The sequence below is a fragment of the Candoia aspera genome, chromosome 2 (assembly GCF_035149785.1).
Source record: "Candoia aspera isolate rCanAsp1 chromosome 2, rCanAsp1.hap2, whole genome shotgun sequence".
Classification (NCBI taxonomy): domain Eukaryota; kingdom Metazoa; phylum Chordata; class Lepidosauria; order Squamata; family Boidae; genus Candoia; species Candoia aspera.
Genome location: NC_086154.1, coordinates 222,598,537 through 222,618,500, shown reverse-complemented (window position 1 = coordinate 222,618,500; position 19,964 = coordinate 222,598,537). Strand labels below are relative to the sequence as shown.

The 19,964-nt window shown below is 40.0% G+C and overlaps 1 protein-coding gene across 1 annotated transcript in view; it reads left to right on the top strand.

The window, feature by feature from the left end:
• Positions 1-19,964, top strand: part of RGMB (repulsive guidance molecule BMP co-receptor b) — a 36,595-nt gene that overhangs the window by 680 nt on the left and 15,951 nt on the right. The window contains exons 2-4 of the mRNA XM_063295395.1: positions 1,144-1,233; positions 7,283-7,521; positions 14,732-15,240. Of these exons, the coding sequence (XP_063151465.1) occupies positions 1,226-1,233; positions 7,283-7,521; positions 14,732-15,240 (756 nt within the window). The 5' untranslated portion in view covers positions 1,144-1,225. The remainder of the gene's footprint in view (positions 1-1,143; positions 1,234-7,282; positions 7,522-14,731; positions 15,241-19,964) is intronic.

Below are 19,964 nucleotides of genomic sequence, written 5' to 3'. Positions count from 1 at the left end.
TTGGGGGGTGAGGGCGATGAGAATCGAAGCAAGCTGTTTTCCATTTCTTTGGATGTCATCCCCAGCGAAGTGTGGCTCAGGTGAACGAGAGTGAATTGAATTGGAAGAAGGCAGGTGCTCCGCGCGGTTTCTTTTGTTTTCCTGAGCTGAGCTTTGCCGAGAATGAAGTTGTGGGTCAAAGTGCCGCGGCTACTATCCCCAAATTCCTTTTCCCGCAGTAGATCCTTTAGGGAGGGCACTGTGGCCACAGCAGAATAATCTAATAGCCCGATCTCAATGTACATTTACTTGGATATAGGCAATTGGAAACATGTCACAAAAGGTTATTCAAAATAAAATGTGTGTAGGATTTGAATAGATCAGTTAGCAGGGCTGATTCTGTAGGCTGTTCTGACCAAAACAGGTCATAAAGCAGATTGATCATACATACTGTACAGTACTAGATAAATGTGTGTCTTTGTCTTGGAAGAAGGAAATAATATAGGATCTTATTGGAGGGGATCAGTGGTAGTTTATTTTTGCCTGGCATTTTATGGTGGAATTTAATTTAAAAAGCACCAAATTAGCCAGGAACCATGGCTGGCTGGTTTCTCAAAGTAAAAAATTACAGTTGGTGGTAGTTGGTTGCAGTAACCCCCCTTCTTCAATTGTGTTTAAGGTATCATAAGACTTGAGTGGGTTTTTGTTTGTTTGTTTCTGCGGGATAAGCAGTGTGTGATGCCCTTGGCAATTTCAGAACTGATCTTTCAGTTTGGGCACTCTCTGCATGGTAAGGCATCAGTGTCTTAAACCAGAAAGAAAAGGAAAACCAGAGTAAAAGAAGCTCTTTGAGATATATTTAGGACCCTGCAAAGCTCTCTTAATGCTGCCTGGTTAGTAAGAGGTTAACTCTGTGTCAGCTAGACAAGGGTGCTGGTTTCCTGAGATAAATGGGCAGGAAGTGAATTGTTTCCCCTGCTGGCCAGCAACTCCCAAATGCTTTTTGCACCTGCTACTCTGCATTTTTTCAGTTCCCGGCTGCAAGGCCCCCCCTTCCCCAATCAGGCTTCATAAGGAATCCTTTCCCTTTGGCTGTGAAAAAGGGCTGTCTTATTGCTGCATCTTAATTTTCATCTTCTGTTTGTCTTTGTGATTGCTGATCAGGTCCTGAATTACCAAGTGTCCTGTCCTCTGCCATGCAAGCATAACACGCTCCACAATCTGCTCAGCACAGGAAGAGTTAAAGATGATGATGTAAGTAGCCAAGTATTTCAAGGCAGATTTATTCAGCACTTTTTATGTGTGTGCACGCGCACTGATATTTCTTAGAAGGGTGGAGGAGCAAAACAATGGCAATGGCAGGAGCTACAGAGGGCAGTTAGCCTTTACTCTGAAGTACCAGATTGGAGCACCATTTCTCCAGTTGCCCCTCTTCCCCAGACATTGGTTCCTTAGTCAAATTTCAGAGATATTTGTGTTGGCAAAAATTTCTGCACGTGGGAATTAAATGGTCTGTCTGTGTTAAACTGCTAATGGAGGGGGATGGGAAATGAAATCACAGATTGTTTCAGAAATTCTAACGTGCCCTGCATATTTTTCTAGCTATGTGCAGTGATGGTTCAGTTCTGTTCCCTTTCTCACCTTATGTAGGTTTTGTAGAGATCCCTTTTCTTAGAAGAAATTAACCGGTTCTATGTGCTTTTACTAGAAAGTCCACCTATGTTCAGTAGATCGTGCTGCTAAGGAAATATCCATAGAATCAAAAATAGCACGATCACTCCAGTCTACTTAAATCAGAAAACATTGTGACCAGACCAGGAGGTAGTGATTAAGGAGTGGGGAGTCCAGGTTCTACTTTCCTTGCCCACATAAGCCCACTGGCTAACTTTGGGCCAGTTATTCTCTTTGAACCCAACCTACAGAGTTATTGTGGGGCAAACTAGGTCTTGCATTGTACTTAGATATAAGTATATATTAAATACTGTATTTGCTTAAATTTAAAAGACTCCTAAACAGTTTAATTATAAGTGAAACCCTTATCATTTCCATGATATATCCTCAATAAAAATACTAAAGCTTATCTAATCCCACTTCTCAAAAGCTTGAAATATTATTTAAAAGCAATGTTGCTGAAACTAACAGGATTTATTTCTAAATAAATAAGTTGTAACTGTGCCTTATGCTGCCTATTCAGCCAAGGAAGTTGGTAAGATATTAATCTACAAAGATTAAATAATTGAGTGTTGCTAACCATCTGTGAAAATTGATGATCCCATCACTGAACAAAATGAGGTGTTCTTAAGTAAGCATGTTTTTTAACCAGAAAAAAAATGTTTTGACATGACTGTTTTTTCTCAGTCTTGACCTCACCCAAGTAATGAAATACACATGTTTTAGTCATAGCTCACAGTTGATGGGTAAACCACACCATTTTGTTAAGACTTCATTAGTTACTTAGAATGCAAGTGCTAACAGCATTTCCTCTCAACTAAGTTATATAGAACATAATTGACTTTGGCACCTAATGGACTTCTTATTGGTAAACTGTTGGCATTATAAAAACACCCCTGCTGGATCAGATCAAACCTCAGTCTAGCATTTTGTTGCTCATAGTGCCCACCTAGATGAATTTAGGGTGCTCACAAGCAGGAAATACAGATATTCCCCCGTTATTTTGCTTCCGCAATTTACATTTAGAGACATGCTGTCCCCAATCTGGAAGTAACATTGAGTCTTCAGAAGTACTAGCTTTCCTTGACAGGCCTGACTTCCATGAATGTATCCATTCCCCCTTTAAAGCCATCTAAGTTAGTAGATACCACCATGAATTGTGGTAATTATGCATTAATAGTAAGTAGAACATAGGAAGATCCTATGTCAGGGCAAGAGGAGTAGAACCCGATAGTGACATTTTACAGCTCATGTTTCTTTTGAATCTTTGCACACATGGAGTTTTGTCAAACCATTTCAATATGCCAGCACTTCAAAAATTAAATGCCATCTGTCAAACCATGGGAGTTTAACACATCAAAGTACTTCAGTGGCAGAAACTCCTATTTGGAGGGTTAACATTTAATATTGAAATATTATGATGGTCATGTTCTACAGTTGTAAAATATGTAAATGAAAGGTGTCAAGCTGAAGCTTTTCTGCATTTACAGTTGAACAATAAGGCCTTCTTAATGACACGTAGTTTTGTTTAAATGAAAGCAGTAATGTTTCACAGTGTTTACAATAACTCAAGAATGCCCTCTACAGTATGAAGACTGCTGTGCAGTAGAATAACAGCATAGGAAATCTCAGCTCATACAGCTTCCTTCATGTAGAATTTGCTTTCAGCAATGGGATTTGTGTAATAGATTTACATTAATGTATTAACTGCACAGGAAAGAAGTCCATCATCTAAGCCAGGGTAAGCATTCTCACAGAATTCATACAAAAATAGCATCTCTTGATTGCTGAAGCCATTAATGGATACAGAGATTGGAGTATTACTGCCCTTAAAATGTTTTATGTATTGAATACTTGATTTACATCTTGTAAAATGATTTTTCCCCAATAGTTACTGAAAATTCTTTTAAAGGATAAGACGACCTGTCCCCTTGCTTATGATAAAAGAAAAATAATATCCAATGAATAAGTATGAGATGAGCTAAGACACAAGGAAGAGGTATAAGCTCTTTATTGCAAATAGAATGACCATGATAGAAAGACAGGATTCACACACAGCTATTTGAATGAACCCCAAATAGGTGGGTTCTCACTGTATGAGAAATTAGTTTAAAAGTTACAGTTCTGTACAGTATACAAACCACAGTGACTAAGATTATGCACGTAGTAAAGCAAAACCAAATCACATTCTGCCTTAGCCTGTATCTCAACCCAGCCAGAAAGTGATAGGGAAATAGACAATCCTAGCCACACCTTACTTTTATTTGTCAGTTTTATACTAGCCAATCCCAAGATTCTGAAGTGTGGTCAAACAGCAATATGAAAGAGACTTCCAATAAAAGTACTTCATAAACAAAAACATAACTAACTCAGCTGTGGATGTAAAGTGCCTGTTTAAAATGAAAGATTTTTAGGTTCATCGCCTTGATCACTAAAAGTAACTCCAACTCACCCAAGTTTGTGTATGCATATTCGAGCTGCTGCAGTGTGTTAGCTCTACAGTGTTTTATTCATGTCCCTGTGTATCTATATAAAGCCAAGAATGCTTTTTTTATATAAATGACATTCTAAATCCTAATATGTAATGCTTTAGTCAGAGGCTTTCAGTAGCCACAATGACATTCTTGCTTGCAGCATTATGACACAAATACAAAAGGGATGGTTTGCACTGCAAAATCACAACACAAGTTTTGTCATGCATCCCCTCTTGATCCCTGGCTTCTGTGTGCTGAAAGACAGTTGCAAGAGCAAATACATTACTTCCTGGTCTTACCTCTGTGCTTTGAATGGACCAATCCATAAGTTTAAAACAAGCAGAAATTTGTATGGAGATAAGCAGTGGCAAGAGCTTCTTTACCTTGTATGGAGAAAAGATACAAGATCAGGACCCTTTTACAAGTATGGCAGATGCAGACAACAAATACAGTGAACTGGCTCTCTGGAATATGTGACTGGACTGCTCATTCAGGCTCAAATGCTGGCCCAGTACAAGCAGTTTTCTAAGAGTTGCAGGTTTTTTCACATTAATTTTGATGAGCTCAAAGCAACATAAGCTCATCTTGAACATGCAGTTTGCAAGTATATATTCATCAAGGCTACCATCTTAGCTTTATTATGGAACCAGTCCCATTGGATTCAGTGGGGTGAATTTCTGAACAAACCAACCTTAGCAGAAGCTATTTTATGGCCATCTACAAACAGTAGATTCATATATTGTGGTTGCAGTTATAATAAGCTAGAATAAATTACTTCAGAATTAAGTTGAACTATGATTTTTTTTTTTAAAAAAATTGCTCATTCGTGTGGTGCAAAAAATTCGCAGCTGTTGTACATGACTGTTTCATACTTAGCTCCTAACAGTGCTAGACTTAAAAAAAAAAAAGTGCTGAGATGCTGCTCTTACAAATTTTAGTCTAAAGCACGGTTTCTCAACTAGGGTTCCATGAGAGGTCACCAGGGGTTCCCTGGGAGATCACAATTTATTTTAAAAATCATTTCAAAGTCAGTCAAACAGTAAGTTTCATTATTTATTTTTAGTTTATAATTTTGTAACCTCTGGCCTATATTTAAGCCCTAATGTGCAGGGGTTCCCCAAGGCCTGAAAAATATTTGAAGGGTTCTTCCAGCATCAAAAGGTTGAGAAAGGCTGGTCTAAACGTTCTCAGTACTTTCTCTTACAATTCAGGCATCACTGTGTTAATTAAGCTTCATTTTTTGCATAGCAATTATCTCAAGAAAGATTCCACAACTTGAGGGAACAGGTAGATTAATTAAACCTCTGCCTGACTGCCTTGAAGAGTACATGCTGAGAGCTGATAAAAAGAAAGTGTGTGCAAGCATTAAAACCATTCATGAAGATTAGATTCCACTTTACACTTACTGATAAGGAAATTGGATGCTGTTAGTCTCCCTCCTTCTATACAAACTCATTGTGCTTGTGCCTAGTAGCAGTTTAGTTACTGATGAAAAAGCAAGCTGCTCTCAAATCGCTAAACCTATTTGAATAACAGCTTTCTTACTAGCTACCATTCTAAAACACCTAAGTAAACCACTTGTAAAATTCACTTTCAATTCACTTTTGTTTGTTTTTGGTGTCTTCGGGTCGGTGCTGACTCCTGGCAAGTGCCTGGATAAGTCCCTGCAGTTTTCCTTGCAAGATTTCAGAAGTGGTTTGCCATTGCCTCCTCCCTAGGGTTAAGAGAGACTGAGTGGCCTAGGGTTCCCCAGTTCCCCAGCTGGGCTTTGTGCCTAAGGTGGAACTAGAACCCACAGCCTTCAGCCCAGTGTCATAACTGCTACACCAAACTGGCTCTCAGTTAACTTGTTCAAGCCACTTTAAAGTTGCCAACCTGTAAGATTTACTATTTCCTAGGAATTATGATAAATTAAAGGTAGGCATTTGGCTAATGATAAGTCACATTATACATGAAATTTTTGTTCCTCTTTGCGACTGATTAAACCGATGATTCTAATGGCTCAATTATATCTGCCGCCTAAAAATAGATCAACCCCATTGTAGTGAGTTCTTGAAGTGAAGAATTTCGGAATGCTGCAATTTCAATTATGAAGAAAAACCTTGCATCGGGCAGAATAATGGGAATTATTTCTAACTGTGCGTTCTTAATTAAAGGTCAGCACTTGAACTAATGCCTAAGGAATTATTCACCGAATTAAAAAGAAAAACAAATCTATTGCTAATAAATTAGGGGGGGCAAATTACAATAAATTACTTGTCTGGGTACTTGAAAGACAAGCGCTTGCCCTCGCCCCCCAGGCAAAATCCCACGGCCCTTCGGCGAACTACGTGCAACCAACCAGACCGCCTGCAGGCTTGTTCCAGCGTTCCGATTTGGACTGTAAGCTTTACCACCATTCTCTGCAAGAGTTCTCGCCTGGATTGTGCAATTTGCCCGCTGCACGAAGAGAGGGAGAAAACAGCATCACGTGACCCTACGTACTCGCCCCCCCCCCGCCTGTTCCTCAGTTTACTGTATATCAAGTGAGCGCTTGCTGGCCGAATGTCTTTAGTTTTCTTTAGTATTTAGAAGCACTATCTGCTACAGGGTGGCAGGTCTCCTGTCTTTTCAACGACATTAAAAAAAAATAATGTAATTTTGCTATGTAACCGATTCTCAGTCTGCTCCTGTGTATCCCCCCACTTGTTCTCGGTTTTGTTGTGCTGCTTCTGTTGATGTTCCAAACTACTAAGACGTAGAGCAGAAGAAATCTTCTCCAGCACTCGGTTTAGGTGGCGGCAAATTCCGGCCTCCTCTGAGGGTTGCCTTTGTTTTATTGGACGGCCTCACTGAGCCAATGAGAGCATGCCGGGAGGAGCCTCGGGCTGCGGGGGTGGGAACGGTAGCGCAGACCGTGTGCGGAGCTGAGATTGTTTCAAGTGGGAAAGACGGGGGCCAGATTCGCGAGAAGTCTTTGCAGCCCCAGTGAGGAGGTAACGAGAGCTCGATCGATCTCCGATTGCCTCGTTTTTCCTTAGATCCGGATTCTTGCTTACCCGCTTTTGTGTGTCTCTGCTTCCTTCCTCGTTGCCTCTCCGCGATGCCGCCCCTTCTCGGCCGTTCCTCTGTTCCTATGTGGCCTGGCGGCCTCTTTCTACCGTGGGGTTAATCTGAAGGAGGAAGAAGAGGAAGCGCGGAGGCCCGTTCCCTTGCTCATGCAGCAGCCCCGTCGCCCCGCCGCTGGAGTCCCGGAGAGCTGCATGGACGGGCATGGGGACAGCGGCCCCTTTCTGCGCCATCGCCGCCTCCGCCGCCAAGGTTGAGGAGCAGCAACGCCGCCCCCGTCTTCAACCGCGCCCCTCGTCTTTGACTGCCCTTGTTCTGCTGCTCAGCCTCGGGCTGCTCCTACACACAGGTATTGCCGCCGCTGCCCTTTCTCAGCCGGGCAGGAAGGGTCGGGGTGGTCTTACTGGGGATTTTTAAATAAATGGGCCATGAAGTTGGTGGCTGGGGGGGGGGGGGACGCCCCGGGGGGACGCCCCGGCGGCAGCGGAGTTGTATGAAACGCTTTGATTTGTTTTTTATTGGGCCTTGAAGACTTTTCATTCCCCTGGAAGTAAAACCGTGATTTCATTGGAGAATATTTAAAAGTAAACTTGAAGAAAGTCTGCTGCTGGAAGGGACACGAATCTGCGTCGCTGAGGTTTGGGACAATCCACTTGGAGGAGAGGGGGAGGTTGGATCATTAAATGCTTGTTGCGTCTGCTAGAAAGTGCCTTCGTTTTGATCTGCAGTCCGGGGAATCTGACACGCTCAAGGGCCTCCCGCCTGCTCAAAAATGCCCCTTGTCTGTTTTAAAAAGTCCTATCAGCGTCCCCTCCCTGAAGCAACGCAGCGAGGAACGGCGCGGAGTTGGCTGCGCTCTAGGGAGGGGACTGTTGCGTCGGAGTTTGATTGGCACTCGGCCCTCCCTGCCTTGGTGTTTACTGAGTCGGAGCTGGGATCAGGTTTCTCTTCTCGCTGCCGCTGCGGGGCTGGAAGAGAGCCTTGGCTCTCGTGATCTGCTGCTGCCGGTGGAGGATCTTGGGAGGGGAAAGCGAGGCAGTCTCGGTGAAGAGGCGTTCTCCCTGCCACCACGGGATGAGCTTCAATACCGATCCCTTTCCGCGGCTGGAATCCTACTTATTTTCTAATTCACCCTGGTTTCTGACATGTCTTGATAAAGCTGTCCGTTTGTTCCTGCAAGGTAGCTTTGTGTGAGAGGAGAAGCCTATCTTTTCCCAATGATATTCTGGGAATTACAATTCCAGAACGACTGGAGGGTACCAGGTTAAAGAAGGCTTGTGTTAACTTCAGTAGGTTAGTTCAGATCTGGCTCTCAAAGCGGCATAACTTTTTTACTTTTAATTCCCTGTGAATAAAGATTGATTGGTTGCAGCCTTTAAATATAAAATTAATGGTTTTTCAGAAAAGATGGAGAAAAATTCAAAAATCTTATACACAAGGTTACTAGTTATGTGGTATGGTTCTTGTGCTTCAGAAAGATAAAGGGCGAGACATGCAGTAAAAAGTTGTTTCAAACTTGATGGCTTTATTCAGACAAAATATTAAAACTTAATTTGGATTGATTAATTATGGCTTAGCCTTTGTAGTTTTGTAGGAGGAGAGCTGTGTTAGTCTATGGTAGCTAAAATCAGGAGGAGTCTGGTAGCATCTTTTCAGACTAACACATTTTATTAAAAGACATAAGCTTTCATGAAAATTTGTTAATCTGAAAAGGTGCTCTTCTGATGTTTCTGGCTTGCAGACCATGGCTTATGGTTTAATTTGTTGCAGGAATATAGCCTCCCCCTGCCTCCCATTTTCTAGTATTCAAGACCAACATGAAGCTTGGTGTTTAGGTGTTCATATATATTCAGATAAATTTTAGTTATGTGTGTGTTTTCAGAAGCTGCCCAGGCGGTTTGGACAACTTTACAGAGTAACAGGAAACAGTGCTCAATATAAATCTGGATTGTTTGTGAAAAAGAATTTTAAACTTCACCTAAATAATATGAACTACAGGTAGTCCTCGACTTGTGACCATTCGAAGTTATGTCGGCACTGGAAAAAAGTGACTTATGGCCGATCCTCACACTTACGACTGGCACAGCGTCCCTGCAATTATGTGATCAGAATTCAGGTGCTTGGCAACCAGCATGTATTTAGGACAGTTGCAGCGTCCTAGGGGTCAGGTGTTTGTCATTAGTGACCTTCCCAGCCAGCTTCCGACAAGCAAAGTCAATAGGGAAAGCCAGATTCGCTTAATGACCACATGACTCACATAATGGCTGCAGTGATTCATTTAATGGCCATGGCAAAAAGGTTGTAAAAATCAGGCATGACTCACTTAACAACCACCTCGCTTAGTGATGAAAGTTCCAGTCCCAATTGTGGTCGTAAGTCAAGGGCTACCTGTAAAATATCTGAGGTCATGTTACGCTACTACGTTGCATATATATCTCTTTGTAGTGACAGCGACATTCGGTCAGGGTGTCTTGGCTTCTGAAAAAGTGTAAGGTCTTACAAGTGAATTTGAGTTTGACTTCATAAATACCTTTTGCCATAGCCTTTTTTGTGAATTGAGAAATCAAATCATGGTCAAATGAGCAGAATTGGGAATACAAATTACTCCAACATGTAAGAAAGCGTTAGAGGCAATGGCTGTAGTATTACCATTCACTGTGTTGGTGAAGATGAGCATTGTAGAGAGCCAGTTTGGTCCAGTGGTTAAGGTGCTGGGCTAGAAACCAGGAGTCTGAGTTCTAGTCCCGCTTTAGGCATGAAAGCCGGCTGGGTGACCTCGGGCCAGTCACTCTCTCTCAGCCCAACTCGGTGCAATGTAGACTAGCCGCCTCGTGGTGCACCCCTGGCAACGTGACTTGTCGAGGCTAAATAGTCTACACATCTGGCTGCTGGACCTCACGAGGATTTCCCCGCAAGAAAAAGCAGCATGAACACCGAACTGCTATGCCATACAATTAAAAAAAAAAAAAGCATTGCCTGTGTGACAGGTTGGATATGAAATTAGATTTCTCAGTCTGTGATTTGGAGTGATGGGCAAAACGAATACATCCTGCTTATCATATTAATAGAAAATGAAGGTGAAGAGTATGACCTGATGATCATGGTTACAATGTGTTCTCAATAGGACTTAATTAATTTTTTCTTGATATATTCTGTGGTATAGTTTGGTGAGAGAAAAGCATTCAAATGCAGTTGTAGCAGCTACACAAAAATTTACCTGCCGTTGCATAGTGGTCGAATTATGTATTTCTATTTATTTATTTATTTTATCTGAATAAAGTTTTGCGCCACAACCTCCAACTTTTTCACAATTTAACCGAATTATCCATTCGCCCCATTTTAATAGTAGTATCGCTGCAGTTATTAGACCATAACTTTGTGTGATGATTCTTGTTTGAAATTTAAGAGCAACTTCTCTTTCTGCTTTGGAGGGATGAAGTGCTAAGTTTCTATCCAGTTTTAACCTTGCAGTTGGCAGTGTTCTCTAAGTTCTATGAATGCATGTTATTAGGTTAATGTAAAATATTCTCCTTCAAGCTATTATGATAAAATCAAGATTATTATACTAAAGCAGATGACTTTTTATAGCCTATTCAGCTAAAAGTAGATTGTAATATTTGTGTAACTTCTTACTGTCCACCCAACAATTCTGAGGAGTAACTTTGATCCCCCCTCTTCTTTTAAGTGAGGTTCTCTCCAAGAGATCCTTCTGAAGTGGGAGTGATTTGTTGTAGTGTTTTGCAAGAGGTTCGGCCTGATGTTTATTCTTGCAGATAGCTAGGCATGTGTTTTACTATACCCACACAGCTTATTTTGTCATTTGCTTTAAAACTATTGCTTGTCTAACTGGCAATGACTTTTGGAAGAACAGAAATTAGTTTGGGAGGAATTGGCTATGAGCGATTTTCATTTTGCCAGTAGTGAGTTAAGATCTGCTATGCATGGTATACACTTTTGACAGTTCAAGTACAACTTTTCATAATTTAAATTTAGGTTGGGGACATAGTAGACTTAAATCCATATTTAAACAGAACAGAGTACACATCACAATCTAAAGATACTGTAGTGTTTTTCAACCTTGGCAACTTTAAGATGTGTGGACTTCAACTTCCAGAATTCCCAAGCCAACACTGATCTAAGGCATGAAATTGGTAGTACTGACCACTTCACTTGTAATTACAGGTAGTCTTCGGTTAGTAACTGCTCTGTTTAGCAACTGTTCAAACTTACAACAGCTTGGAAAAAGTAGGCTTATGATGGTCATAGTGTCCCCTTGGTTACGTGATCGCAATTCAGGTGCATTTACAGCGGTCACAGCATCCTGTGGTCATGTGATCACCATTTGTGATTGTCACACCTGGCTTCCAACAAGCAGAGTTAACGAGAAAGCTGGCAGTAAGTCACAAGTTGTGGTCATGTGACATTGCGCTTAATGGCCACAGGTAATTTGTTTAAGGACTGCAGTGGAACTGACATAAGTCGGGCGCAGTCACATGATGTTTCACTTAGTGACATAATTGTCGGTCCCAATTGCAGTTGTTGAGTGAGGACTGCCTGTACTTAAACAACCCCAAGCAACAACTCTCCCCAAAGTTACATAATAACCTTATTAAGAAATCTACCCCCACAGGCATTTCTGAGTTTGAAAACAGCCACGTGACTAGGGAAACCGCAATTAAAAGTGGGGAAAATAAACGTAGTAGGTGAATCAAGGTCAAGGGAATTAGAGGAAAAAGCTGAATTGAAAATAATATTGCCATTTTTGACTTGAACCATTTTTGTTCAACACACATGTCTTCTCTCATGAGTACGTCCAAACTGGTCTTTGATATTTTGATTGCAGTTTGGAAATAAACTTAATGTAAACATAATGAATTTTTCAATTAGTAAATACACGTAAAGCGACCCAACCCCAAATTGGTGTAGTACTCTTTGCAAGCTGCTGCGTGGATCACACGTGATGTCATCAGACATCAGGCCTATTAAATGAACATCATTATACAGTATTCCTTTGCTCATTTATCTAGCCCAGGTAGCTATAAACTCCAAAACAGTGTTTTTGCTTTATTACTAAATATTTCTTAGTAAATAGGCATATCAATCAAATCTTTATTATGGTCATAGACCAGTGTAAAGGCAGAAGCTTAATATAGCTTTTCTCTAGGCAGCATTAATACTATTTTGAACAATACTTTGCATGTATGGAATGCTGTTTTAGACTCTTTGGAAGCTTATCATGAAGGGAATGCTAGATCATATAAAGAGATGATCTGTTCTGGGTATTTGAAACTGCATTTTTATGATCGGCTGGAAACATGTAAAAAAAAAACGACTATTTAATAGTGGGGTGTAGCATCATTGCTGCATAGTTTCACAGTGATTCTTACCAGAGAGCTTTACTTTAAAATATAAGAAAATAAACTTGGCCAACAACATGTTTTGTAACCTCTGTCCTTTTTCTCTTCCCATCCCCTTCAAGATTTTGGTTCTCACTCCACTGCAGTTCCATAATAAGCTTATTAAAAATGAATTAGACTTTGCTGTCTATATAGTAGACACCAAATGTGGATAATGCAAATAATATGGATGGTAATTCACATTGTAATTGGACAAGGCAGGAGCTTAGACCAAGAAAATATCGGTCAAAGTGAATCTTATTTTTCAACTTATATTACACAGTATACATATTATACTGTAAATATTATCAAAATAAGATATTAAATACACTTACTGAAATGTCATGAGTGTGTGATAGAAAAGTTTTAATGTCCCTGAAGCCTGTTGGTTTAAAATTGGCACTGCAGTTCTCTTAAGACAGGAACACCAGCCAGCCAGAGTTGAGCAAGTTTTTAGGCCTGCTTTTTTCCTGGGCATGTTCTGAATTCCCTCCCACTGGTTCTCTCAACATGAATCTCCCCCTGACATCTGTAGAAAGAGTGTTTAATTTGGGGGATCAAAATGCATCCTTACTGTTCTTAGTATTGTTCTAGGAGTTTTTTTAAAAAACAAAAACAATTTAAGATACTACTCTTGAGTGGATTTGATAAACATTCATCCTGATTGGAAATTATTTGAATTATAATAAAATATTTTTGAAGTTGGGGAAACTGGAGATACGTCTTTCAACAGTCTGTTGTGCTAGGGCACTGGACAAATAGAGGGCTTCAGCTGTGTGTGTGTGTGTTTTGATGAATTATGTACAGAGAGGTTGGAGTTTTTTTTTTAAATAGTCTTTTTTACTGTTTGAGTATTTCTGTAAATCAGACAACTAGAAGCTGGTAGCATCTGGTATTTTTAATTAATTTTTAAAATTGAATTGAATTGGAAATACTCTGCTTGCCTCCCATGGCTCTGTCTTCTTCCCCAAGCTACCAGCTATAGTTGCACTTCGTTAACAAATGCTAAGTGTAGCTTAGTATGATTATGGGACTGTGGAAGATGGGGATGAAACCCTATCTCTCTGCAAACAGATCACATACTCTGATCAGAGGAAAGAAATCAGAACTGAATTTAGAATCTACCTTTTTTTCAACCTTCCAAAAGTGTAATTCTGCAATCAGCGTTCATTGTATAGAAATTGTGCTGTTCATGTGTGATGGGATGTAGTGAAGCAGCGCAGAATCCCAAAAATCTCAGTGTTTTCAAAGAATAAAGTCGGCATGGCTAAAAGAACTACAAAGAAATTAAGTAAAGAGGAAACTTCTAAAAGATCAGACTAGATTGTGTAGTGATAAAACTCTGTGTAGCTCTTTATACCTCTTCTGGGCTTGCTTTCATGTCCCCCCATCTCTTTTGTTCCAGATACGCTTCTCTCCTCCCCTGCAGCCACTATGTTTTGCAAGCAAAAGTTCCATGCTTTCTTGCTAGTTCTGACTTTGAAGTTGAAGAAAAATGCAGATTCCTCAAATTTTCTCTGTTGTTGAATGTAAAGGTCCACAGCAGTTTGACTTTTTATGTCAGATTTAGGGATGGACAGACAAACCCTGCCTATGATGCTTTGAACTTCAATTTCATACTGAAAGCAAAAAATGATTTATTCTGCATCTGCATTTAGTCCCTGCATTAAAAAAAAATGGGGACAGTTAGATACTGTATTGTAGGCTTTTGAAAAACAAAATACTTTCCAATATACACTTAAACTTGTTTACTAAGAAACACATGTGGTAAGAAACTGGTTCCAGTCAGACCTATTCAAGATCAAACTGTTAATCACTGTAGATTTTCTGACTAGCCATCAGTGAGAAGGTTTATTGATCATAGATTAAGGATGTCCTACATATCCTTAATTAGGAATAACTTCAGTAATTAGTAGGATTTATTTTGATTAACCATAAGTAGGGTAAGGCTATCCTTTTTGAATGTGCTATTGTGGAATACAAATGATTATTGCTGCAATACATCTATACGTACTTAGTGTCCTGCGTGGGTGGTGGTTTATTAAATTAATATGCTGCTCAACTCCCAGTGACTCTTTATTATCTTAAAGAAGTTTCAGGTCTCTTCCCGAAGAACTTAATTATACCAAATGCTAACATTTCCCTGTTCAATTTTCTGTTTAGGTGATTGCCAGCTGCAGACACCATGTCGAATCCAGAAGTGCACTACAGACTTTGTATCACTAACGTCTCACCTAAACTCTGCCATTGATGGCTTTGATGTGGAGTTCTGCAAAGCCCTCCGGGCCTATTCTGCTTGTACCTATCGCAATTCCAAAGTCTGCCGTGGCAACCTGGTCTATCATTCTGCTGTGTTGGGGATTGGTGATCTCATGAGCCAGAGAAACTGTTCTAAGGATGGTCCAACATCCTCTACTAACCCTGAAGTTACTCATGATCCTTGCAATTACAGTGGCCGTCAGGGAACCAGAGATCATCGTGGAGGAGAGCAGATTCCCCCTACTTACTTTTTCTGTGGCTTGTTTGGAGATCCCCATCTACGGACCTTTAAGGATCATTTTCAGACATGCAAAGTGGAAGGGGCTTGGCCGCTCATAGACAGCAACTACTTATCAGTGCAGGTGACAAATGTTCCTGTGGTCCCAGGATCCAGTGCTACTGCAACAAATAAGGTATGCTTGGTCTCAGACGTCATGCTTTATTGCTTGGCTTCAGAAGCACAGGAATATTGTCAAGATTAACATTTTTTTTCATTATACATAAGTAATAACCGTTGTAGGCTACAGTCCACAGTCAGTGGGAAAATGAGCTTGATTCTCAGCAAGTAAAGAGAGCATGGCTGGCCAGCTTTTAATTGCAGCTTCCAGCTGCTTTCAAACACTTGATCCTAAAAAGTCTGTTCTCAAGGTGAAGTGAACTGGGAGCATAGAGTTTTGGTGAAGAAAATAAGAGTGCTTGGATTTGAATGCTTGATTTTTGTGCTGGCTTTCAGAATTTCTGTGGACAACATTTTGGTGGTGAAGATCTGCTCCTCACCTTTTAGAGAAGGGTGTGATAAGAGGGAAAGTGTGGTGGTGTGTTATGTATGTGGGTAGGACATGGATTTTTTTTTTTTGAAAGATGGAGAGGGATTGTCTTCAGAATAAATGCCTAAATTTATTTTATGGCTTACACAGCAGCATTTATAAATTTCCTGTCTCAGAATTACAGAAAACCCTGCTCTTCGTTACCCCAGTATTGGAGAACAGGAAGTACAAAAAGGAACCTTCTGCAGTTCTGGGGTTGCAAGTTGCCCATTCCTGCTCTAGGCACTAATTGCTAAGTCAGTGTTGGCACAATAGCGAGTGGAATGGGACATACACCAAAATCAAACAAATCATACTATAATTTAGGATGGTGTGTAAAGCCAGGCAGCTGGTAGTTTGGGTGACTGAATGAAAAGGCTTAAGAAATTGACCTGCTGACAAGTGGATAACCTGGTTATGGTGAGTTCTCTTACAATCACAATGTGACTTTAAAATTGCATTTCTTCTTTGCCTGGCCCATAAACCTGGGGAGAATGCTATGTTCTTCCTTTTAATAATAGCAACAACCTAAACACTCCACCCCCACCCCCATTCTCTGTACTAAGAGATGATTGAAAACTGCCTTTAACCTTTCCAAGAAACTAAAATAAGAAGCAACTCATGGATGTTTGTGTGTAAAGTTGGCCGGGGTGGGGTATTCCACTACTGAATGTCTAAAATAGGTATCTTGGCATTGGTGCGTCATTTGGAAACTTTGGGCATCTTGAGGCTTTACTTCCAGTGGCATGTAATTAAGCTTTTATCAGAACAACTTGATGTGGAATTCAAGCAATATTTCTGCTGTCTTAGCTGCTAACCCATGATATGCGGTTCAAAGCATTAATACATTATTTGAAATCCTTGATTTTGGTGTTTAAAGTCGCATTTTTAAATACATGAGATACAGAAGTCCTCCCTCCCTGGGTCTTCATTTGCTTTTGTGCAAGCATTCACCACACCTAGAAGCCTTAAAACTAATTGAATAATAGCGGGCACAAGACAGAAAGCCAAATTTTGGGTAGACAGTTTTACAGAAAACGCTAAACCATAATGGTTTGTTTTTTACTTGCTTATTTCGATACAGCAACCATTATAGTCCTATTTCTTTCTTGGGATTTGGACATCCTATTAAGCCAAATGAAACCCATCCCCTTGATGACTTGGTATTACAATTTCTCTACAAATACACATTCATTAAGTGAAAAGAACATGTACATATATTTGACTTGTGTTTGTAATGAAAGATTATATGTCGCAAGTTCAGGTTTATGCATCATTCTTTTTTTAATAAGAATTTTATTAAGTTTTAAGCAAAGATAAAAGCTACAGAAAAAAAAATACAAAGAAAAAAAACTAAAGTGTAGAAACACGAGAAAATTTTTCAAAATTAAAGAAGAGATGACTTCCAACTTTTAACAGTAAGGATATACATCAATTTTCCATAATCAATCCCTTACTCTATATTAAACGAAAATCACATTATTTCTATAAATCATTCCATTGGCACATTATAAAAATCACTAATTACAGTTGCTCACTCCCCTTATATTAAAAGATATATATATATACACACACACACACACGCACACACCTCCTAATCAACTTCCCCCCAAAGATAACATTTAATTATTTCCTTCCCACCATTATTCTATACATTCCTGTCTACTATAATAAAGATCAAACTAAAAAAACATATAAATTGTCTGCCATTGTACTTGATAATACAACAATTTTAATAATCTTAATCATATTAAACCCAAAACCAGATATTTATTTATTTTATTATACCTTAGTAATCTTAATCCAAATCGTTAAAGATAAATGAAATCAGCCAAATCCTAAAAGCAATCCAGGTAAATATTCTTAAACCTTTATGCCACTTCAAAATCAGAGCATTTACACATCCCACAATGCACACAGAGCTTTTTTCTTAAAAAAAGCAAACAGCCCAATACATAATAACCCCTTCTTTTCCATGGTGTTCCATCAGAAGATCAATTTCACTTATGGCTTGCAACTTGATCTCTCCCTTTAATATCTTCGAGTATCCAGTCTTCATCCAGCATTTCAACAGAAGTCGAAGAGACATTTCTGTCGCTGTTAAATTCCTCAATTTCATCCATGACATCCCCAACCAGATGATACATTTTAGACCTCATATTTTCCACAAGGTCCTGAATGCCTTTCATAAAAATTTGGTAGGGAAGAAAGAATCTGTTTAAAATCTCGGTGGAAGTCAGAGAAAGTCTGTTTAAAATCCTCCATATCTCAAGCAGTAGATTATGGCACCCCCCCCAGGAGCTTAACCAGAGAAAGTCAAAGATATGAAAGAATTCTGGAATGTGTTTACATAAGCAAAAGTGAGATATGCAGACAATTCCCCAGGGAAAGTAGAAGCAGAAAACTGAAAATTCAAAACAGCTGATTCAATGTGTAGGAAAATGCTAATATCTTCAAATTTAGTACAAAAATAACAGGGAGACACTCATTTACTCTCAGTCCTCCTTAAAATTTGGATGGAAAACAAAATCCAAAACTTAAAAAGAATTTTTTATAAAAATTGATCCCCAAAATGACGATAAGCACCAAGAGAACCTCCTGCTCCTTGCTGTAGAAAGCCTCTCTTAGGGTACGTGTACCCAAAAGAAATATAAATTGGGTGATTTAGAAATGGGATGGCTGGTCTTAGGGTTCCTTTAAGGCTACAAAGTGGCTTGAAAATTGTACTGCCCCAGCCTCCCGGCTGGTCTTACCAGTCAAGCGCGAACACTGTTTGCGATCATCTGGCTGCAAGCAGCTGTCCGGAGGACAGATGGGGTGATTCCAGGTGTTTTCCTTTTTCCAGAAAAACACTCCTGGGCTTCAGGAAAAACCTTCCTGAGCCTGAAAAAAACTGCTTCGTTCTGCCTTCTGAGCCTGCGGGCACAGCTGTTCAGTCTGCCATGTCCCCACTGGAAATCCAGGTTTATGCATCATTCTTAAGCCATAATGGATGTCGGACCGTCCAATCGAAAGGTTCACAGAACCCCTTATCAGAGCATCTTCCATCAGTCTCATATCAGTGGTAACAGACTTTGTGTCGCCAGATGGGAGGGGGTGCCGGGTTGGAGTGTGAACTGCATTGTTATGGCTAGAGATTTATGGCATTAGTACCCCAAGGCCATGGAAGGGAGATACATCAGAGAAGCCACCTGGATTGGGAAGTGGGGTGACATACTCTAGTGGGACGAGGGGCAGAGGGTAATTTAGTGAATGTAGTTTTAAATGTAAGTTTGAACGGGAATTGGGCATTCGCAGCTTTCTTCTTGTACTGGTCATTTCGCTTCATTAAAATAGTAGAAAGAGCCCAGCCTCACGATTGTCATTGAATGAATACTTGAATGTGCCAGTGCTTACATTGGATAATTCTGGTTTTAATTTAACACTACTTGTGAACTCAGATGTGTATTACCCGGCAATCCATAGTTAAACATACAATTGTTTAACTTAAGTTAATACCAACAGCTGATAGTAAGGAATTTGCCCAACAGTGACCTATTTCACACATCATGCTAAGCCATAATGTGGTTTGTTTAGTTTTGGCTTGAGTCTTGTGAAAAACTACCAACTGTAACTATAAACTATTGCACTTTGTAAACCATAATTTAAGGCTTTGTGTTATGTGTGAATCCAGTCAAGGTTCATTGGCAAACCATGATTCAGCACTATAACCAGTTCATTATCAATATATGAATTCTAGCACTATGGAGGATAGAATTAGCTGAATGCAGAGGGGGATACTTATAATTCCCTATTCACTTTACTTTTGAGTTTCTGCAGCAGGACCTTAGCAGTGTTGCTTCTAAAACTAACAGCAAATTGTTGAAGGAAAATGCATTTATTGCTGCAATCCTACACCTGCTTAGCCAGAGAAAGCTTTGTTGAAATCATCTGGATGGCTCCTTTTTATCTTGATGTATAACACAGCTGGGTAAAGGGCCACAGAACTTTTGTCATGATGCACATAGAAAAGGGTGGAGCTTGCAGTGTAATGTTGCCTTTGTCATTTGACACCCACTCTTGCCGCTTCAGAAGAGCATTTCAAACAATGTGTTGTCACAAGCACTGCGCTCTTCCTTGAAATGCTAAAGCAGGCATGGCTTTTTGGAGCCTCTCCCTGGTTGTTTGCATATGTGCACATTCACAGCTACTTCAGTGGCATGTCCAGCGGAAGTATGTGAAATAACACACACACGTATGGAAAAATGGGCAGCCATTGGAACGGCCACATGGATTTTCTAGAGTCTGCTTTAACATTTTGGAGAGGGGTGCTAATGTGTTCATTTTTTCCT